This window comes from Lampetra planeri, chromosome 16 (assembly GCF_965212315.1).
Source record: "Lampetra planeri chromosome 16, kcLamPlan1.2.h2, whole genome shotgun sequence".
In the NCBI taxonomy this organism is placed as follows: domain Eukaryota; kingdom Metazoa; phylum Chordata; class Hyperoartia; order Petromyzontiformes; family Petromyzontidae; genus Lampetra; species Lampetra planeri.
Window position 1 is genome coordinate 9,813,282 of NC_136122.1, and position 23,986 is coordinate 9,837,267.

General features: G+C 47.7%; 1 protein-coding gene across 5 annotated transcripts in view; it reads left to right on the forward strand.

Moving 5' to 3' along the window:
• The first annotated feature begins 15,812 nt into the window (after nucleotides 1-15,812).
• The window catches only part of SCUBE1 (signal peptide, CUB domain and EGF like domain containing 1), a 178,984-nt gene continuing 170,810 nt past the window's right edge, over nucleotides 15,813-23,986 (forward strand). For all 5 annotated transcript variants that reach the window (XM_078601518.1, XM_078601519.1, XM_078601522.1 and 2 more), the window contains exons 1-2: nucleotides 15,813-16,029; nucleotides 20,466-20,603. In XM_078601518.1, coding sequence (XP_078457644.1) covers nucleotides 15,942-16,029; nucleotides 20,466-20,603 — 226 coding nt within the window. In that variant the 5' untranslated portion in view covers nucleotides 15,813-15,941. The remainder of the gene's footprint in view (nucleotides 16,030-20,465; nucleotides 20,604-23,986) is intronic.

The following is a 23,986-nucleotide window of genomic DNA, read 5'->3' on the forward strand; positions in this document are numbered from 1 at the left end:
CCAATACCAACCTTCTGTGGGTGATGGCCACCGATCCAAGCACCACCCAGGTTCAACCCAGCTTAGCTTCCGACATTGGGTGATTTCTGAGTGATTTGTTCACGCACATTTGCTTAGTTACTCCTGCTGAAAATGACCAGCTGGGGTGTTGAATTGAGGACTCTTCAGCATGTATTGAATTGCAGTTGTAAACGCATTCGTCCGCTACAAATGGATGACTTCATCTAGTCATTATCATCAGCCATTATTTATCCACTGCTGGATGAAGGCCACCCCATGCTTTCCCCTTCCCTCGTCGTCCAGTGTCACTGCCATCCACTTTACTCCTGCGCATGAATTGATCTCATTGCTCTCCCATCTTCACAATGCCACTCTTTCGCCAGTCTTGCCTACCGGGCAATACCCAGTCTCGCGATGTGACCTGCCCAATTTTAATTTATGTTATGATGTTATGTTTTTATTGCAACACAACGCGAGCCCGGTACAATACGCCGATCGCAAACGGAGGGAAACGGAAACCCCACGAACAGCTACCCGAATTCGGTACGGCAGCACTTTATGAAGGGGGGAAATTGGATTCGCTGGTCCACCCAAGTGGGGACCAGGTGCAGGGACATGAAGGCGATTTACAATTTCTTAATTCTCAATATGTATGTTGAACTTCTTTTGCACCGTATGTAGCCAACCGTGCTAATCAGAGGTGATGTCACATATTTGTGTTCCTTTTAGCAACGCATTCTTTCGGCGATGGTGGGGGGGGGGACATTTATTTGGAATTGTTTTTCAATAGTGACTGAGCCATAGTTCAGAGTCACGCATGAGCCACTTGCCTGACACTGCTGTATTTTTTTTGTATGATAGAGGAAAGTGACTTAGGTTTGATTCTAGTATTCCTCTAAAGAGTATATAAAGTATTTGAGACAATTTATCACAATTTGTCACCTGCAATAAATAGCTTAAAAAATAATTTCTTTGTACAGGGAGCACACTTATTCATCAACGTGGTTGACTTGTTTATGTAAATAAAAATAAAAAACCTGGATTGTTAACTGGATTTTATGGGATTTTAAATCAAATCTAGTTTGGTCGTGTGTATTGTAGGACATTTTACATTGCCACATTCTTGGGCATGCGAGGAGTGGATGGGTATTCACTCCTGCTCTCAGCTGTTTAAATATTAACTTGAACACAAATTTACATGACACACTGCTATCTTGTGCTTAACTTATATAACTTACGTTCTGGTAATGCAAGAGATAAGTATCTTGCTTTAACTCAATAGTGAGAAACATTTTAAACCTAGTTGCAAAGTTAACCCTTTCATGGCTGTTTTATAATTGTAAGGAATGGTGCCAATTAATATGCTTTCTTACTTAAATCAGTGCAGCATTATACGATAACTTATCAAAATAGAGTTCTGACTGGCAGATGGTATTACATCTAGTCTAGATTATGTTTTAACTGGACAGATTTCAGTAGATGTTGGATGCCTGTACAGTATGTTTGTCTTGTTTCAGCTCTTATATTTCAGTGATTTGAAAAAAACGTTTATTTTTAAGGGGTGTCTGTGCTCCATCAGCTGCCGTTGGCTTCAATTTAGCCATTTCCTACATAGCAGCGAGGTGTACAAGCACACTATTGTAAAATATGAAATCACATTAATGTGGCCAAACATTTGTGGTTATTTTAAGAAGTTGCTAAATTAACATGAGATTGTTGCAAAAATAAAACAGGCATGGTTTGATAGCGATGTCTGCCATTTAATTTATATTGTTTCATGTACTTTATTCACTGGAAAATGTATCTGTAAATGATGAAAAAAACACATCGCTTACAGGAAAATGAGTACAGGCTGAAAAATAAATAGATTTAACAGAACTAAAAGATGTACCATTTCATGTATAATGACGTATCCATCTTGTTTTGTTTTTTGGTATGTTAAAGAATCTTTTTCATTTTGTGTTATTTATGTCAATTGAACAATATTTTTATCAGCCGTGGATAATGGCCAGCTTTGATCCAATAAACCCCCTCACCAAATAACATTGTCCGATTGTATGTGACTGACTTGTAAATGTTTCACATCGAGGTGTTAAAAATGAACGAATATTAGCACAAGGTTATGTTTGTCTCGCAGTGCTTGATGGGACAGTTGTGTAGAGAGTGGAGACGTTTCGGTACTTGGGCAGCGTGTTTATGACCAGCTCCGGTTTGGCTGCCGAGGTCTCACCGAATCAGTCGAGCGGCATTATGTTTTCTTCAGCAGCTTAACTGTGTGGAAGCTACCTGGCCTGTCACTTAATACAAAGCTCCGCGTCTCTCAGCCAGTTATACCCTTCCTTCTTTGTGCTGGCCTACAATCTATCCTGGGTTTAACCAGACTGGATTGTGTGAGAAACCCACAGATCCTCGAAAGATCTGGACATAGTCCCATCAGTGAACTCCTCTGGCAAGCGAGATTGCATTTTCTGGGTCACGTAGCCCACATGCGCAGCCACCGCATGCCCCAAGCAGCTTCTGTTTGGTTGGATAGATGGGGCTAAATGGGCGCGGCACAGACGCGAGGAGAGATGGACTGATGTGGTACAGAAGGATGTGGAGCTAGTTGTACTTGCCGGCGACCGGGTGCCAGCAGTGTCAAGATCAGCTTCTGGAGGTTCATGAAGGACGCTGCTGGGGAGTTGGAGGCAGTCGCCCTCCAGCAACGAGCAAAGCTGCCAGACGGCCAAAATGCAGAAAGTTGCCAAAGTGGGGAGCACAGTTGCATCTGCCAGCCATCTCAGTCAACCCATGTCACCTGGGTCTGTTCCGTGACCTGCCAGCGGACCCTCTCACTTCACGTGGCCTCCAAGTGCACCTAGCATGGCACAAGCGCCGTAGTGACGTCACCGCCACTTAGTGGTGAACGGCGGTTGTACATTTTCCCAATGCAACACCTGGATCAGCTGTGGTGTTTAGCTTATTGAGCGTGCAGACGGTGCAGTTGCAAACAGGCCAGAGGGTCCCTGGCATTAGCGTACAAAAAGGTGGGAAGTGGACAGAGGATTCGCTGCACATGGAACCATGCCAACCACGCTGATGGGCTTACTATGCATCAATAAGGTGAGCCTCACGAATGCGTTATCACCAATATCATTTTCACCAAGTAAGAAGCTATTGAGACATGAAGTGTAGTTTATAAGGATAGCCTTGGTCAGACAAGTGGCAAGTACAGGACACTTGCATATGACCTTTCCCGGAATAAACATCTGTCCAGTATATGAATCTAATGCATCAGAACCATCGCCCACAAATAGCATTTCTGAACTGAATATTGCAAGTAGAATTAACATTTCCAAACGTTTTAACACTGTTCCCTTAACTCACTTTCCTGAAGACCACAGGCTGCCTTTCCATATTTACCAGTCCCTATTTAAATACAAATTAAGACACTGACAGTTGCTAAACGTGTACCCCCTGATGTCAAGGACACGTATTTGTGTTCACGCATGCAACATCTCTTAAGGCGAATCGCCACATCCTGTGGGGCACAGACGAGATCTCGGTTTGAATCAAGTGTCCCTCTGTCATGTGGGACATCCCTTAAACCGAATCTCTACGTTGTGTGCGACGACAGTCGCCATGGACCTATAAAGTGACGGTAACATCACCGCAGCACTTGTGCCAGGCTATGTGCACACTGTGGGCCAGGTGAAGCCTTGAAGGCACGCTGGCAGGAGGTCACAGGATTGATCAAGGTGGTATGGGTTTATTGGTTGATGTCACTCGCGGCAGATGCACCACCTGTTATCCTGGCACGGGGACACACTTGCTCAGACATACGTGAGATTTGTATTTTAATCGGTAATCTGTTAGATAGGATATGTTTACTACCCATCAGTTGCATGCAGGTTGTAGTGGCTTCATTTGAATTAAACAGACATGGACATGTGGACCGTGGTGGGTCACAAGATCTGATGTTTTGGAAACCTGCATAATCCGATTTAACACATTAACTGAACAATGACACATTTGATAAATGTGAATGTTATATTTTTTTACAAATGCAACTCATCAGAAGGCGAGGTCAAGGAAACCTTGGCTTTGGAGGCTGAATATGCAGGACATTGTGACCAACTAGCCTTCGTGAGCAATGTAATGGACCGGCAGTTCATCTCCACAGCACAGCGAGTTAGAGAGATCGACAAATGCCGAACAGCTGGAAGATCCCTCCAGTGGGGATATATTTAAACAGGGGGAAATGTGCTGGCACTGATTTAAAAAAAAACACCGATGTGTTTCCAATGGGCAACGTTAATTACACAGCATACTAGAGATGTGCAAAATAACACCTAACATTGAATACGTTTCACACAGTTTAACACGTAGTAGGCTTTCGCGACCAATATACTATACATAACTCGCCTTTTGCCCGTCCAAGAACGGGTGTATTTCAGTAAATCTGAAACTTGCAAGCGAAAATCAGACCTCGACGTGATATTCATTGCATCCATTCGTGTGCAATTTGTAAGGGCGCGGTGACACAGACCTATTTCATGTAAAGGTTCTAATCCCTTGTTCATCATGACGTCATTTTTACTTTGATGTCTCAATAGCGTCACGGAGATCACGTGACGTGAGGGTTCTGCCTTTGTAGTGAGGGTTGTCAGTTGACGCCGAGGAGGGGGGAGGAGGCGACTCGCCCCCCCATGTGGAGGACGTCATCTGCTCATGATTATTCATGAGGGGGGCTGTTCGATGTGGAGTGACGTCACCCACTCATGATTATTAATGAGGGGGGCTGGCCGACGTGGAGTGACGTCAAGCGCGGGACACACAGACATTCTTGGCTCATTATAGTAGTATATACAGGTTTTTTGGGGTTAGATCGCGTCAATATATAGATGTCGTTAAACTCACCACCACCCGACACAGCCAACTAGTAAGGTTTGTCACGTAAACAGAACGTGCCAATTCGTTACTAGTACAGCACACCGGTGTGTTGGAGAGCCAAGCCACAACATTTACAATGTGAGTACGACGTTTCGCCAGTAATTATGAATCTGGCTGTCACCTGATGAAGCGGTTTTGAGCCAACAATTTCCACAACGAGTGGCGAACGAGCTCACGCCGGGGCAACATCAGCATCCCAAAAGTAGCCGCAGAGACGGGTCAAATTCAGCCGTTCTTAGCGTGCGCCCACAATGTTGTGAACAGTCGAACGCATCTTCAGGGAATCTTCCAAAGGTGTTCCCAATTGCCATTGATTCTCGAACAACGCTCCGCAATGTTTCCCTCTTTCGCCATTCCATCTCCGTCCGATAATTGTCGCCCCTTTTCCCCGCTGGTTTATGTCAACCCGGCATGCACGAAAATGTAGAAATATCCCACGAATTCATCATTTCGTGCGATGGGGGGGGGGGGTGACGTGCGCATGATGTGTTGCACCACCGCTCAATCTACCCGATCCGTGTTTTCGCGTCATTACTCATCCTTTGTTACATTTACTTTTGTGTGTGTTTCTCTTTATTATGCGGGTTGCTATGTACAGCGTCTGGAATTGCTCTTGTGGATGCTATATAAATTCAAATTATGATTATTTAAATAGGCGTTCGATGTCATTTACTTTACTGTGCAAATGCTCGAAGAGCCAAAACTGACAATGGCGCTGGAAACTATGAGTGCCTTTGCAGTTCCGTAAACTCCACCATGCGTTTAAGATCCCGGCTTCATCCACTGACCGACCAGTTGAATTACTTGCCTCCTATTTCTCTGAAAAGGTCAATAAAACATGCGACATTCTCGTGTTTGTTCCTCCCATTGGCTGTCCTCTCTCCCCACCACCAACCCTTGGCATAATGTCACCGTAGACAACATCATTAAATCCTCTCCCAACTAAGAAAAATGTAATCGTTTAATTGGTGACGCCGCGTTAGGCAGTGGTGCACAAGGACAACTTGTAAAACATTCTTCGATAACATTGCCTTGAAAGGAAAAACATATATACAACAGGCAAACCTAAACAGGTCATCTTCCATCCTCGGATACTCTGCCCATGAAACTCATCCCCCATTGGCTGCTCACTCTGGTCTCCTACATGATCAGCTTTGCCGATGCCCTGTTCTCATCTGGCACTGTTTAAACGAACTGCATTCTCTTACGACATGTTTTGTATTCCTCGGCATAAAATGTGCACTAAAGATTCAGACTAATTGTAAATCGAATTGGACCACTGTAATCGATGTCCGTTAATATTTGTAGGCGTGGTAAGGTTTCGAGACGCACTCGATGTGAATGAGGTGCGGCTGCGTGAAATGCAGTCCGTGTTCTTCCTCGTCCATTTGTCTTCATTCCAACGTCAACATTTGATCTGCCTGTCTCTGTCATTAAGGCCACTTGTTCCCTTAGCACCCAGGACGGCTGCTGTCGCAAGCTTATGTCCGGCCTTCATGTGGTTTCATCTTGGACCGGTTCTAACGCTCTCCAGCTAAACGTTGCCCAAACTGAAGTACTCCTCATACGGAAAAACACAAAAAAAAGTCTACACCCAATAGACTCCAGTTTGAGTGCGTACCTCTTAAACGCTGACATTAAACAGGAAAAGAGTGTTCGAAACCATGGATTTGCCATTGATACTGAGCTCTGCAAACCTTATGCTTCCATCTGCACAACATCGCTTGCATCTGGCGTTCCCGCATCCAATGTCTTCATCACATCCTGACTCGACTATTAAAAGTTCTCCTCTATGCCCTCTCCAAATCCCTCATCTCTAAGTACTAGATGTCCAAAAATGCCAAAGCCAGAGCTCGCCCATACCATGACTGTGAACACAGCACCCCAATAAATCCAGTCCGTCCCACTGGCTCCCTATCCATTCATGGATCAACTTCAAGACTTCACTCGCGATCTTCAAGATCCTCCATGAACTTAGCCCGGCCTCTCTCTCGCCTCATCTCGCACCACTTTCCTCCATGCGCTCTGCTTCAGCAACCAAGGCCACCTGTCGAAGCCCCCAGTCAGCCTTCACTTTGTAGGAAATCTCTCTTTTTTGCGTCTGCTGCTGTGCCCTGAATCGAGAACGTCCTTCCCCCGGCAATCCGTGCTTTTGGCTCCCCCATGTCCAGGCTCAAGACCTCTTTCTCCTCTGCCTATGAGTGACGGTGTATTTCTGTATATAAGACCAATAAAGAATCCTTTCTTCCACAGAATGCCCATGTGCCGGCTGCCCCATTACAGCATCCTGAGATGCGGTTGCATTTAGATGCTACGCGTGGCCTAATTGCGACCTGAAGGTTACGCATTATCAGGCGAGCAGGCAGCCTTTCCGTGAATGCAAAAAAAAAGAAATGCATTCATTTGTAAGGCGGTCTTTCGTGATGGGAGCCCGACTGGGATTCGAGTTGAACAATGAGCTACAGACGCACTTGAATCGGCTCAGGGTTCAATCGGTTTGCGTCCCAACGTTTGTCCCCCGCTGACAATGCGCTACAGGCACATTGTCAAACTGCATGGGCTCAATGGATGCTCGGTGGCCTCATTGCTCTCTGTCTTGGCCGCTGCAGAGTGAGTTGTAAGGAACAGCTGCACCAATACGGTAGCCAGCAAACGGCTGGTAGCGGACGCGAGACGAGGCGTACACGTGATGGATGATGAATTGTGCAACCTTAGCTCGAAACCCTTTGCAAATGCCTCTGTAAAGAGTCTACGAGCTCCAATTTAATTGGGACCCCTCTTGAGGCTCGGTGGCTCAGAACGCGTGCTTTTGTACAAAATATTGTCGCTAAATGTGTTTGTGTTATGCAGTGGGGTGTTTTTCTTGCTGTCAAACATGGGCACAACATCTTCTTGGTTCTTTCGGTAAAGTCACGTAGAAGGGAAGTAATAAAATAATAAAAATAAAACATAATAAAACAATTGTTTGTTTTATTTTTATTATTTTATTACTTCCCTTCTACGTGACTTTACCGAAAGAACCAAGAAGATGAATCCCTGCAGTCACGAAAGCTTTAAATCGAAAAATGGGCACAACATGTTTCACGACATTCCAAATTTTAGTTTGATCATTCAAAATTAGTTCCTATACGTACGACTGCAGTGCCATCTGCATACTATTGACAACGCAAAATGCCAACGCAATGATTGTATTCACTTGACTGCCTATGGATGACCGCTATAATATTGTATCATGTATAGAACAGTATATAAATTAACGTATATGCTCCCTGATTAAGTGATTATAAGTAATGTGCAAGTCCCACATGCTGTACAATCTATTTTCTATTTCACTGAATACAGCATGCACCTTCCAAGACGTCCGGCCAGCGTGGAAGAGTAGGCCAAATATCCTCTCTTGGGGCTCACTTCGAACTCCCTCCAGTGGAGGCCGTTCGGCAAGCAGTGACGCGAACAAGCAATGGCCACCGCGGTAGTGAGAGATGTTAACTCCCTCACCTCGTACACAGGACGTCGTGGGGTCGATCCCGACCCTGACACCTGCTGTATATCTGGAGTCTGCATGTCCTCCCCGTGGTCGCGTAGATTTTTCTGCAGTCCACCAGTTTTGACCCTCCACATTTAGAAACATGCGTTTAGAGTATTTGGCTGCGATGCATTTCACGTAATAAGCCACTTTGTTGAGCTCTCATTTGTTGGCAGGTCGCTTCTGAAAAATAGCTACGTAGCTCAGTGGGCCTTATCTGGTAAAAGATATAGTTTAATTCAATGGCAGGGCTGCCCCTTTACAGAGTGATCAATTATTTAATCCTGTACATTACTAAAATAATGAGTAAAATATACAGAATACACTATTAATTAAAAGCCTCTATATACAGTGGATGTCTTGCCAAAAATCTAATTTCAAAATTTGAACACTCCTTTGTAAGATGTATAACCATCGTTTTCACAATACAGTATTCAATTACCTCTTGAGAAGGGGCCATGATAAATCATTGGGGGTATCTACAGGGTGATCCAGATATCCTGTAACCCCAATTCAATTATTTCAAACAAATTTTTAATGTAAGGTTTATTTAAAACAAAAATGAATATGCAAAGGAAAAAAACATGTTATTGGTTAACTAATTAAGGGGTCACAAGACATCTGGACCACACTGTGTATGTGGATCATCATGTATTTCGTTATCTGCACGACTAGCACAATAAGCATGAGGGTGGTGACATAGCCTTGCGGCAGAGCATTCGTTCGGCGCTCGTTTCAGAGGTTCGTGCCCTGGTGATTACCTCGGCTCTAATAACCATAATACACGTCGTCTGCTTCACATTGGACGTCAAAGTTCCCCTGGCGTCATTCCACTGTGTGCCATGCTTTCAGGGTCCAAATTTGCGAAAATCACCCACAATTGACTCTATTTGGATTTAATACGCATACATAATCGCCCCCTACTGGTAGATTAATGCCACAGGTCACTCTTGCCAATGAGGCTCATCCTAGTCTCTTGAGTTCTCACTTGATTTAAACGTTAGTAGTTATAGTATCAATGTGTCTATCACGAACGTGTGGCGATTGTCATGGTAATGTGGAATATCCGCCACTGGCTCTGGAGCGCCTGACTCAGATGAGAACTGCCAACAGGTTGGAACAAGGAAATTACTGACTTTGTATGCAACTATAATCATCATCAGCAGCAGCCATGTTCAATGAATTGCTGGATCAAGTCCTCCCCAAGTCTCCACCAAATCTCACAATCTTGTGATGCGATTGTCCACCTAACACTTGCACACGCGCTAATTGCATGGCTCCGTAATACTCAGTCGGACTTGGGCACGTTTCATCCACCCCTGGGCTGCCACGCCGTCATTAGGGGTCGTCCATAAATGACGTCACGCGATTTTGGACGATTTTTGACCCCCCCTCGTCACACGGCGTCACAAAAAGTCAGACCCACCCTCAAATATGACGTCACAAAGCTCTGCCCCCCCCCCCCAAACCATATTTCCATTTTGAAAATAAAACATGCTTCAAATCGCTTTAAACTATTGTCATTGTAGTGCGTATTTAATGTGGCGCTGCACTCTGATGTTGTGCAGAAAACATTTATTAAAAAGTATATTTAATAAAGTACAACGTGTTGTCTATATTTATTTAAAATTGCGCATTTTGACGTAACATCACATTTCTCACCCCCCCCCCTCGTCACACATCGTCACAAATGTCTGACCCCCCCTCCCCCCCCTAGGTGCGTGACGTCATTTATGGACGGCCCCTTAATCTTGACCACTGGCCATCATCCATTTCAGCGAATAATCCTGTACAAACCCACCAACTTTTCTTACGTTTGAATTACGTATTTCATCTGCTTTCTTTTTGTTTTCCCTTCCACGTGCTCTTCTTTCTGTCTCTCAATGGGAGAGGAGAAGGGGGGGAGATACGTATCGAATAAATAAGCAACACTCCTGGCCACACACGTGCGCACGCTCTCTGTAATTGCACCCACCTGCATGCAGCTGGCGCTGTTGACTAGCCCCACGCGAGGTCGCATTTCACAACCAGATACCACCGCCGCCGCCTCCGCTTGTTCATACTCTAAGCCCTGGGCTGAAACGTTCAAATTTACACGGTTCAATCTGGAACCTACTCTCTGTACTGCCGACGAACGGTTCCATTTTTTCGTGGGTGTCTCGCTCACGCCACTCTGCTCCACATCTTGGTGATCGGCCAAACCCAGCATCAGAGTCATTCGATTAATTGCAGAAACAATTAAATGCGAACTGTTTTGTATTATTATTATTATCATCATCAGTCATAGTCATCCCACTGCTATCTGAAGGTCACCCATCTCCTGCGACGTAGCGAACTGATTCAATATCAGATTGTTAATATCACATTGTTATTCAAATGTTATACTGTATTGAAATTCTGCATGTGCACCGCTTGTGTATTGTCGCTTTGACACGTACATCTAAAGATAAACGTTGTGCAGACGTGTATCTCGTTCGATTCCTGCAAATGGATGACTGTTGTGTTGGCACACGCTGCATGCAAACGCTAAGAAATCTATACGTTGAGATGCGTATCGAATCCACTATACAGTCTGAACAATTATTTCCAATAGAAATGGCCTAAGTTACAATCCCAGTTGGGGCTTCACCCAGCCTATTATCCTCGCTGGGTCGATACAAGACGTAACACATCTGTGGGACGTCAACAGCGGTCATCCTAAGTGGAAAGACTGACCCCCCCCCGCCCCGCCCCGCCATCGTACCGTGGAATTTCCACCACTGGCTCACCACTGCCGGTGGAGATAAGCGCTGCCTCTCCACCGTCTGGACAGTAACAAGTTGCGTAAACCACGTTGACGTAAAAGCCATGCATTTTAAAACGAGCTCAAGCTAAGCATATGCAGTATAATTCTAGATTTGAAGCTTTCGTGACTGCAAGAATTCATATTCTTAGGTTTTTTCGGTAAAGTCACGTAGGTAAAAAATGTAAATTAATAAAAGTAAAATAAAAAAAAATATTTTACTTTTATTAATAAAAGTAAAATAAAATTAATAAAAGTAAAATAAATAAAAAATATTTTACTTTTATTAATTTTAATGTTTTACCTACGTGACTTTACCGAAAAAACCTAAGAATATGCAGTATAGCTGAGTGATATATTCCGTTGTTTAGTATACACACTTGCAGCCTCCTTAGTATTTTACTGCTAGATGAAGGCCTCCCCAACCAACGGCTTGTTCGTGATGGGGATTTTTTTTTACCATACTTCACTACGCTGGCCAATGCACACGCCTAGTGACGTTGGGGGAGGGGGTGGGGAAGGGAAGAAAGGGGAGGCAAGATCGTTTCAGGTACCACTCGTTACCGATGATAAGCCGTGGTTGGGAATCGAACTCAGAACTCAGGTGGGCAGGTTTCTTACGAACCTTATTACGCAGTGCGCTAAAGCCACAGCGCCACAGCTCCATATAAGCACATGGCGGGTAGATATACGCACACACATCATAAAACAAGTGCCCATTCGCTGAACTGCGGTATCGGAAATGCGAATGTCGTCGTTGGCAGCGCCAGATGCTCGTAAGCAGTGACTTGTCTTTTTTTGCGCATCGGTAGAATTGGCTAATTATTATTCATCGCGAGCGCTGGGCACAAAACAGCGGCAAAATAGCAGACGTGGGAGACGATGAAAGTGAGCGTTTTGTATTGTACCATTTGTCAAGTGCGGGCATTTGTTTCATTTGGCCGGAGCAAAATAATTCCAATGTCATGCTTTTAATAAAGGGTCGGCAGGAATATGGAGCGTAAATTATGACGTGTGTTTTGCATTTGTAACTAACCCAGGCCTCTTTCTGCCTTACAAAAAAGAAAAGAAACAGACTTATATTCCCAATGGGATCTTACCTGGTTGAGAAAATAATGGAAATTAATTCGTGTTATGCAACAACGATTGTAGAAGACCATTACATCTTCTTGGTTCTTTCGTGACTTTACCGAAAGAACCAAGAAGATGAATCCCTGCAGTCACGAAAGCTTTAAATCGAAATTTAAGACCATTACAAGTATGATGTTGTGTATGAGCTCTTTGTAAGTCCACTGCTGGATGAAGGCTCGTCACGCCGTGTAGGTCACTGAGGTTGTTTGACCATACTTCACCGCGTTGGTCAGTGCGGGTTGGTGAAGTCGCGCGAAGGGTGGACCCAGAGCCGATTTAGGTATCACTCTCCACTCGCAGTGGCTAGGAATCGAAATCTACTTGAACTATTCAGAGCACGATGAGCTAACCATTGCGCCACCGCTCCCCCCGAGATAATAATAATAATAAGCACGCACACATAAGCACAGCTGCGCGTACACACACACGTACAATGATACAATGCTCATGGTAATTCACAGCCAATGTTTTGATATCAACTGCCGAATGAAGGCCTCCCCGCCGCGTCGGGGATTGTTTGACCATACTTCACCAGTGCAAAATTGGTGAGTCCAGGACAACTTCACACATCCTTCTTCGCTGACGTTGCCCTTGGCATGGAATCGTACTCAAGCCGTGGCTGGGTTCAGAAGCGCACTGCCCTCACCGCTGCGCCACCGCTCGACGTCGCTGCCGTTGCGCGAAGGCATCCCGAACGCATCGACACCTCCGGCACTCGTTTGGCATCAGAGGGCCCTTTGTTGTCTGAAGTGATGAGTCTGCAGATGGGAGGGGGGACGTCTTGCTGGAATAATGGGGCCCTTGGCCTAGCCAATGCCCTCTGAGACGGCCCGCGTGCACATCGCGTCCACCCTCCCCCTCCCACGTCCACCCCCCCGCGTCCACCCCCCCCCCGCCCCCCCGTGTGTCCTCCCAAGTCTCGATCGCAGTTAATTTTGTCCGAGGGTCAGAGTTGTTTGCCAGCGGTCACCGGGATCACACGGGTGGCAGAGCATCGCCATGGCTACGGGGCCAGCTACTCGAGCCCCGCTTCTCCACTATCCACCACAACCACACCACCACACACACCACCACACACACCACCACACACCACACACCACCACACACACCACCACACACCACCACACACACCACCACACACCACACACCACCACACACACCACACACCACACCACACACCACCACACACACCACCACACACACCACACACACCACACCACCACACACACCACCACACACACCATACACACCACACACCACCACACACACCACCACACACACCACACAACCACACACCACCACACACACCACCACACAAACCACCACACACACCACATACACCACCACACACACCACCACACACACCACCACACACATCACCACCACCACACCACCACACACACCACCACACCACCACACACACCACCACACCACACACACCACCACACACAACACCACACACCACACACACACACCACACACACACCACCACACACACACACCACACACACCACCACACACACCACCACAGACACCACACACACCACCACACACATCACACTACCACACACACACACTACCACACCCCACACACACACCACACACACACTACCACACACACCACCACATACACTACCACTCACCACCACACACACCACGGCTACCACCTTCATTACCATCACTACCACCGCTACCAACGCCTCCTGCTAACCTACCACTCACCCCATCAGCACCACCACCACCACTACTCCCATTATCACCACCACCACTACTCCCATTATCACCACCACCACCACTACTCCCATTATCACCACCACTACCACTACTCCTATTATCACCACCACCACTACCACTACTCCCATTATCACCACCACCACTACTCCCATTATCACCACCACCAGTACTCCCATCATCACCACCACTACTCCCATTATCACCACCACCACTACCACTATTCCCATTATCACCACCACTACTCCCATTATCACCACCACCACCACTACTCCCATTATCACCACCACCACCACTACTCCCATTATCACCACCACCACCACTACAACCGCCACAACCCCATTCTAACCCCACTCACCATCACACTCTGCTACCCTCCCACTCTCCACCAAAACCACCACCATGTTCTCTCCCGCCCCATGTTACCCTCCCATTCACCCGCAACACCATCACCACCACTACCCCCTCCTCTCCACGATACCCTCCCACTCACCCCACCACCACGACTACCGTCGCCACTACCATCACAACTACCACCACCACCTCCTCCACCCCCTGCTACCTTTCCCACTCAACCCCCACCACCAGCAGCACCACGGCTTCGTCCCAACGCGGTCCCTACACCCACCGGAGCCCGGTCTGTTCTAAACATCCCCTTCATCTGATCGCGCCCATTCATATGCATGAGATAGGAAGTGGCTCTCCTCTTCTATTAAGTGGCACCAACAAAGGGCCCGAAAGTTTACGCATTTCTCACGCTACCATTTCCATCCTTGATTATCTTCGAGCCGGCTTGCGGGCAACTCTCTGCGGGTGCGTAAATCATGGACGTAAAGAAAGGAAGGAGCGTTGGGGGGTGGGGGGTGATGAGGTGGGGCGAGTGGGGGGAGTGCACGGGGTGGGTGGACGCGGGGTGGAGGGTTGCACTCTGAGAAGTTGGGACAGAGAAGAAGGGGGTAGCGGAGGTGGGGTGGGGAGGTTTGGAGTGCGACGGGGGGTGGTTTGTGGGAGTGAGAGGAGTGGAGTGCGCTGGGAGGGAGGGAAATAGTTGTTAAGCTAGCCCAAACGCCGTTGAGAAGTCACTGTGTTGTGGGTCATCTCGATCATTGTCATGCTAATGTCAGTGTCCCAGAGTCTCCCTCCTCCTCCTCTCTCTCTCTCCTCGCCGCCCTCCCTCACTCCACACCAGCAGAGCCTATAAACAGACCGCTCGCTTGTTTAGAAGCGGCCGCTGTATTCGTGCTCATAGACGCATTAAAGTTTATTAGCGCGAGGCTGGATGCCCCGTAATCCGACGAGATTTCACGTTTACGGACTTGAAGCTCGCTCTGCTCTCCAAGCTCCCAAACCTCCACGACACCCCCCCCCCCCACCTCTTGCGGCAGAAGTAGAAATGGCAAAGTTACTGGCACGTCGATGAGGGGGGCTTCCTCGCGTGCAAGCAGCCAGGTCAACGTCGGATGAGCCAATGCTTTCAGCAGTTTTGCCTTCCAATACCTTGTCCGGATTTGGCCGTGCCTTGTGTGCTTGGCTGAGCTCTGGGTAGCGGTGGGGAGGAGAGAGAGGAGGCTTTCTGCTGCTGCTGCTGCTGTTGCTGGTGGTGGGGTAAAGCTGTGAGGAGGTAGAGGTAGAGGGGAGGGGAGGTGTGGAGAGAGAGGAGGAGGCAAGTGGGGGGGGGGGGTAGGGGGTTGGGGGTTAGGAAGGCTTTGCCACTGCCAGGGCTGATGTGACTGACGGCCTCGGCATGTAAATTCGTTTTCCGCCGTTCCGAATCTCAGACGAGTAGCGGCTTTCCGAAGCGACACAGGAGTTACCACTGGCTCCTCTCGACCGGCCACTATGAAGTCTGTTTGTTTTTCGTGGCGTTTCTGTTTGTTTTTTCTCCTCTTAAATACTGCTCCCTGTTTAGGAACCACCGGCCTTCAAGGTAAGATGTTTTCTTATTCTTCCCATTTTTTTTCGCGCGGGTTTGACTGGACGCGTTGAATGATGAGTGGATATTCCCGAAAGCGATCCTGTGGATTGGAGACAGACCACCACCACCCCACCCCCCCATCTGTCCACGGTGCTAAATGACCGTACCGACGAGAATCTTTCGCGTGCGGTGGTTCTGGGGGTTCCGTCGAGTAAAAAAAATGTTCATCTCTGTACACGCGTGTCTCTCTGTGTTGTGTGTCTCTGTGTGTGCGCCCGTGTGTAGACCCACGGTACACACCTCATATCACCGCAATTTACATCTCCGTGGCTGATTTAGCGGCTGCGCGGTAGAAAGCCGTGCGCGGGTATTTAATTGCGTCCTTGCAGCAAGACATATCGCCAGAATGTCGCGATGAATGAAGAGCCCGCCAAGTATAGCCAATGTCTTGCCGCTGCGTCCGTGTTGCTTTATCTACGGGTGATCTTGCCCTATTATTTATTGCAAGTGCCGGCCAACAATTGATATCCCCAATGGGTTGTTTGCCGCTGGGTTTTTTTTTGTGTGTGTGTGTGTTGCTAGCGTTATCTCTCAAATGTAGCAGAGAACAATTACGCGCTTGCTACATACATACACACATACATACGACGTATATAGTTGGGTCAGCTGTACGCGTGTTTTTGTGTGCCAAAACCTTGATATTTAAAAGGCAAAACGCCACGGCGGGGATTGTGTATCCGTATCGACAAACGCGCGGCGCTCTTCCGACGAAGCTGCGTTTGGTTTTCCAGGCTAAACACGTTTGCTTTGCGCAGCCTTAAATTGTGTGTGTGTCTGTGAAACTCTAAGACAAACACGAAGCCGTTCTTCACGTGTGACATTTTTTTGTTCTTTCAATCCTCTCTCCCTCTCTCTCCTTCCCTTGCTTCTGTTGCTCCTCCACGGTACACGATAATGCCAACGCAGCATTGGCAATTGTGCTCGTAATCAGTCAATGCACGTGTACCCCAGGGTAGTGGAGTTTTAAAATGTGTTTGTTTCCCTTGCTTAACGTATGAATGCGCTCGTTTACGTGTCGAGTGTGTGTGTGTTGTGTTGTGTTACGCGACTTTAAATCCGTTGTTGATATTTTGCAATAGAATTCACGCGCACGCGTTTTTGGTACTGCTCACCCCGCGACTAAATTATGACTGCGTCCGAAATTAACGACTCTTTAACGATTAATTGTCTGCAGTTAAAATATAAAATTAGCCGCGCGACACTTTAAAAAGTAGACAGGTTTGGACTTTACACCGGGCTACAGAAGGGACGGGGTGGGTCGAACTGGAAGTTGGAACTGAAAATAAATTCAATATCGATTCGTAAATAGACCTTATTAAATGTTGCCTGTTGTGCACAACAGAGATATATCTAAAATTCAATACACGCTCAAGCAAAACAATTAACACGGATTGCACGCGGGCAGTAATTACATCAGCTATAATTTAAAGTCACGGCGATATCGACACGGCTAGAACAATTACCGCATTTGGCACAAACATTGCGATCGGTTGCGTTAATTCTTTGTACGCGTGCCAACATTAAGCCATCGATCGCATTTGATTTTGTACCGCCGCGGCAATGATTTTGTGAGCCGTTTGGGAAAATAGGTCCGGGCGATTATTACAACTTTAAACCTACACACCACTGATTTTACACATATATATACCACGGGGTGTGTGTTTGTGTGTATACATCGCTTGCGAGTTGGTGTACATTGAAGCTTTGAGTTAATTCGCTGGAGTTTAAACAACAACAACAACAACAAAAACCGGTAGCGAAATTAGTCTCGCTGGGCGTGAGAGATCCGTGCGTTGAACGACTTTTCAAAGTGTTCTTTCGTGAAAAGCCACATTTGCGCACACGGCAGCGTGTGCGCAAACGTGTATGCGTACAGCCTACTCGAGCGCACACTCGCATGTACAATACAAGACGCAAGGGTGGCCGGCCCAACTCTCTCTTTCATGCCATTCGGAAATTGAGTTCAAAGAAGGCGACCGCATATATACTGCACATATGTGTATACCGCACGTGTACACCATACCGTAGCATATGTCAGTCAACTGCCCCGTGTTACACATGCAATGCATGGACTTCAAACAAAAAATCACAGTTACTGGCAAAAATATATTCCGATCTTCCTTGAAACAACGAGTGTAAGACAATGGATCTGGTCAGGTGTATGTGTGTATGTATACGTACACGTGTTTTGGCATGTGCCACGTGTGTGTATGTCCGTGGTTGTGCTGAATTCATGTTTGTCTGTCTGTATGTGTGCGCGTACGTGTTCGTATGTTAGTGTGTCGTGTATGGGTCCCGTGGGACTGTGGGAGCTGTTTAGTGTCGTGGGTAGAGGACCACGAGTTCGATTCCAGCGCACGACCGATAACATTGGCGAATATTTGAACCGGTCATGGACTCATGGGCGTCGACTAGGTCGACTCAGCCTTAAACGAGTTCCTGTTGCAGTGTGCAAACATCAGCACTGTGGGGAGACAAAGGCGGACGGACGCGGTGCCGTTGGCCAAACACCTCCCACGTGAAACGTGCCGGCCTCTATCGGGTGCTCGCTCACAGCACCTTGCCCCAACAGTCTGTCGAGAAGGCGACACGGGGCATCTTTGTTCTCCTGTGCGTGCGCGTATGTGTGCGTCTCCGTGTCTTGTGTGTGAACGTGCGTGTGATGATGCACATGTGTGTGTGTGTGTATGCGTGCGTTGTGTGTGAATGTGAATATGTGCGCTGCGAGTGCAGTGACGCACGCGCGTGTGTGTGTGTACCGTATGTGCGTGCGTTGCGCAAGTAAGCGTATGCGTACGTGTGTGTCCGTGTGTGTGTTTTGTGGGAGTGTTTTGTGTGCGTGTGTGTGTCTCCGTGTGTTTGTGACCTTCTTGCTAGCGAGCCTTCGACACTTCACGTGGCCACAAAGCGCACCTAGCCTGGCACAAGCTCTGTGGTGTCGTCACCGCCACTTAGTGGCGAATGTTGTCAAGGTGGGGGGGGGGGGGGGTCGGGGAGCGGTGGCGCAGTGAACAGCGCCCACTGTGCTCCCACCTCGGCCACCTGAGTTAGACACCCGGCAACGGCTAACATCATTGGCCAGTGATATCCCAAACCTGCCCTGGGATTCACCTAGGTCGACTCGGCCTCAAACGAGTAACCTAGTGCGCTGTGTGAGTATCGACACGGGGGACACAAAGACGGCCGGGGGTGGTGCTTGCCAAATCAGCCCCATTTACGCCATGTCGGCCTTAATAGGTGCTCGCAAACAGCACTTGCCCCAACAGTCTATATAAAGGTTATACGGGATAATCTTTGTCTTATTGCCTGCCGTGTGTGTGTTTCATGTGCACGTGTGTTAAGTATCTATGTAACGTGTGCGTGTGTTGTACAGCGCGCGTGTGTGCATCACGCTATAATACTCGCACTGACTACCTACCACCAGGCATTCATTTCTCACTGAATACGTTTCGGGTGGCTGGTAGACAGGGGTAGGTGGCAGGTGACGGGTAGGCACACGCGTGACGACAGGAGGTAGACTGGACGTGATGCGGCGAAAAAAATAAAACATCATCCAGAAATCCGCCCAGCAGTATGAATGGGTACGACCATGCTTCATGCTTCGGCAGTTTTGCTTGTGGTGGGGTAAAATGTGTGGGGTGGGGGGTTCACTCCCCACCTCTTCCCAGGGGGTCTGGGGGCAGCAAGCGTGGAAGTGAAAGCTGCAGTGGCATTCGAGAGGTGGCTTGAGAGAGCTCCCTCTAGCGGAGGGGGTGGGGGGGGGGGGCGCTTCCGCTAGCAGTGGCGTGAGCGAGGGATTGCAGGGGCTGCACCTGTACTTTACACCAAACAATTTGTTTTTATTGATTTTTTTAAAATCAGCCAATGCCCCACTGAGCTACGTAGCTCTCTCTTTTTTTCTTTCAGAAGCGACCTGACCACAAAATGATAGCTGAGCGAAGTGGCTTGTTATCACGTGGAGATGTAGAGCAGACACGTACTCTAAAGGCGTGATGGTGATTCTAAATGTGGAGGGAAAAACCGAAGGACCCCAGAGACAAGGCGACCACGGGGAGAGAGACACAAAGTTCAAATGTACAACAGGCGTCAGGGTCGAAATCGAACTCACCGATCTCCTGTATACCAGGCGAAGTAGTTAACATCTCCAAGCCACCGTCATGATGATGCTGAGAGAGAGAGACGCAAACTCTAAATGTACAGCAGCAGGCGTCAGGGTCGAGATAGAACTCACCGACCTCCTGTATACCTGGCGAAGTAGTTAACATCTCGCCACCATGGCGTCCTCTTTACCTCGTGTCACACGACACACACCGAACCTTTCTCACACAACTCTGTCTGTTGTACCCCCCCACCCCTCTATACCCCTCTCCACCCCTACCCCCATAAAGGGGGCCCTATGGCAGACAGAGACGAGTGCGCCGAGAGCACGGACGACTGTCACATCGACGCGATCTGCCAGAACACGGCGCAGGCGTACCGCTGCATCTGCAAGCCGGGCTTCAAGGGAGACGGAACGCACTGCGAGGGTGCGTGCCCGCAGAGCGCCACCACCTCCACTCACCGCGACGAGCTCGCGCTCGACTCTCGTGCGAGCTCACGCTGAATTCACGCCCGCGCCTCCGATTTAGCACGGTCGGCTACGTGCGCTGCGAAAGAAGTTCAACACGCACACACATACATACATACACACACATACATACACACATACATACACACACACACACACACCCCAGCATCGATTGTGGCAGTTCGGTTTCAATTTGGCGAATTGCGAGTTTTTCCCGCTTGCGATGCGCCCGAGCGAGAGAGAGAGAGTACGTCAACCGTGGAGATGAAACGATGAAATCAGCTCGTGTTGTGGTAGGAGCGAGGTGGATTGTTGAGGGATGGCAACGTCTTGGGGGGGGGATGAAAGTTAGGTATTGAGGGCCTTCATCCAGCAGTGGATTGATCATGGCTGATGGTGAGGATGATGATGTGATGCTAGGCTACCCTGTCACCTTACCTCGCCTCGTCAGATCCCAGCAAGCTAAGCAGGATTGAGTCCTGGATAGGACTTGATTTGGACGGTCACCATGCATATACCGTAGTCTTTCCAGGCTGCTGCGAGGCCATGTGTTGGGCAGCAGAAGGCAGTCCAGCAAACTCAATTGTCGGTGCTCAACGTCGATGCTACTGCGTCTATGCTCTCTGCCTTCACCAACCCGAACTGAGCAGCGTGGTGTGAAGGATGGTCCAATGGCCCCTGCAACCCGCACGTTGTGGGTAAGCCTTCATCAAGCAGTGGATTGACAAGAGCCCTGCACATATAGTAGAGCGCTTCTAATAGTATTCATTTACAGACCTTTGTCAATCCATTGCTGAATATTGGCATGTCCATGTTGTGTCAGTGGTCAGGGTTTGGCCATACCGTGATTCCTTCCCCGTATGCTGTGACGTTGGAGAGTTTGCCCAGGATCCGTTCAGATAGCACTCGCCACTGATACGAGCCGCAGTTACGAATCCAACTCGGGCAGTGCGTGAATCACTGCGTCACACTGCTGCTACCCACATGCGCTTGCCAATGGGGTTGTTGAACGATCTATTTTCTCATTGAATATTATTGGGGGGGGGGGGTTCAACCTCATGTAATTTACTCCCCCCCCTTCCCCTCCAACAGCAGGTGAGGGGTGGAGGGGGATATTTTATGAAGCTCAGCCCCAGACAGCTTCAGCTGGCTGAAATTAATCCCGACTCATTTGGAATACGTTAGAAGGCGCAGTCGTTAATGATGCGTAGATTCATCGATGAACGAGCACGCATGGAGTCTCGCGCGTGAAACTCCCATTATTTTTCTTCGACGGATGCGATTAGAATACGCACATTATATGCGCTAATCTTAACGCTCAGGTTCACGGAGCGAGTGGTGGAAGGGTATAAAGATGTGTAATAAAAAAGAACCAGACAATTTATAGAATCTCCCGTTAGTAGTGGAGGGAAGGAGGGGGGGGGGCGATGGAATCGTTGCACTCCAAGTGCGCTCGTACTTTTCACTTTCTCAGTATAAATAAATGCTGAACTATGCGACAGTAAAACTTAATAGCATTTTCTAAATTCCTTACCACTTTTCAAGTGAACTGCGAGGGCTTACATATCTGCATTGAGGTGAGAGCATACTTCAGCATAACTGCCACTGCCTGTCTCCTGCGTACAAAGCAAGCGGCAGTGTTTTTAGTCCTATCCTATTATTGGCTTTTCCGTCCAATATCACCAAGCACTCAAGCAGTATGTGTTCAAGCAATCTAACTCTGGACTGGTTTCAACTGTCTGCGTCTCGTCATCAGGGTCGCTCGATCACCAGATGTCAGAATCGGAATATTTATTTATACTGGAGGAATCCGATGAGCTATACAGCTCTTTTTGACAGCTGTCCAGTCGGGGCGAGTAAGAACGTTACGACAACAAACAATACACAAATACGATCGGAGTGCAATATACTGGAACGGTAAACAAATCGCACAAACACATAGGCAAGAGCACTCCATATAAAACGACGAGACTCCCGTTTCAAACGCGAAAAGCAATTCCGTGAACGCACTCGTTACAGCTAGGACGGGTAGGCATACGAATAGATAGAGCAATTAAGTCAGAGTAGTTCCCGCCTATTCATATTGCAGCAGAAGTGATGAGCATGGAGGTGCAAGTCTCGTTAAGTGGAACCATGAGCTCTGCTTTCCGCGATGAACTTTTACAGCGACGGCTGGGCATTTTTCGCATTTCATGGGAGTCTAATTGTGGACATTTCGTTCATTTGTAAAGGGCGTGATTCTCAATGTCTGCTCATGGGAATCTTGCATGTGTGATTGCAAGAAAATGTTGGTAAAAGGTGTAAAAAAAACCCATCCTAATTTGTTTCAGAGTCCCACAGTTTCTAGACAGCGACTACACCCAAGTATGAGCGAGTCGATGTATCTGCCCATCGTTTACTGTGTAGAAGGGACATTGCCTGAAACGTTGCGTGACATCTTTCTGCTGTCAATTAAGAATTAGGTGATACTTTTTGTTGTTATTGCAGCTTTGCGTGTTGTTCCCGCGTGTGCGTGGGTTTTCTCTGGAATTGGCCAAACATCCCAAGGCACGGGCACCTCTTGAACAACAACAAAAAGTCATGAGATTCAGTGGGGATTTCCTTTGCTAAATAAATGTCATTTTTTGTTGTGATTATTGGCACTGCAACAACACTAGGGTAGGTACAAGGCTTGAGTTCTTAAGGTGGGTGCGTGCTGCAGGCTATCTTGTTGTTCACGTTGTATTGTGCCATTCCGTTTATACACGTGCGCCTATAAGTCTTGAGTGTGTACGTTCAATGCCCTGGGAACGGAATTGCCGCGCAGAATATTGAAAGAACCAGATTATCACACGGTGTGACATGAGCATCCTCGGTGCGATAACTGCTGTTGCGACACGCAGAATAGCCCGTGACATCGCCGTGTCTGACATGCCTGCATTTGTTCTTGTGCTTCCATTACCGACACGCAAATAGACAAAACACACAAACAGCATGTCAGTACTGTACGATATATTTGCTGAGAAAATGCTTCCGGTTGTCTTTCAATGCACGGGGACTTTAACCAGAAACTATTCTGCCGAATGCACTTGCGTTCAGGAAGAATGAGTTAGGAGTTCGCCCCGCGTGGAAATGTCTCCACCGTGGCTTGATGGAACATAATACTGGTCTGGAAAGCCAAGAGGCTGATGGGCTGAAACATACACAGAATACAGGACAGAGTTCTGCTTAGATTTGCTTTTACCGATATCATGCTTTACAACAGTGTATAGTAACTATACAGTATTGCGCTTTGTGTTGAACAGGGCCCCATATGTTTAACAACATCTGGTAACCCAGAAGTTTTGTTTACCAAACCCTGAT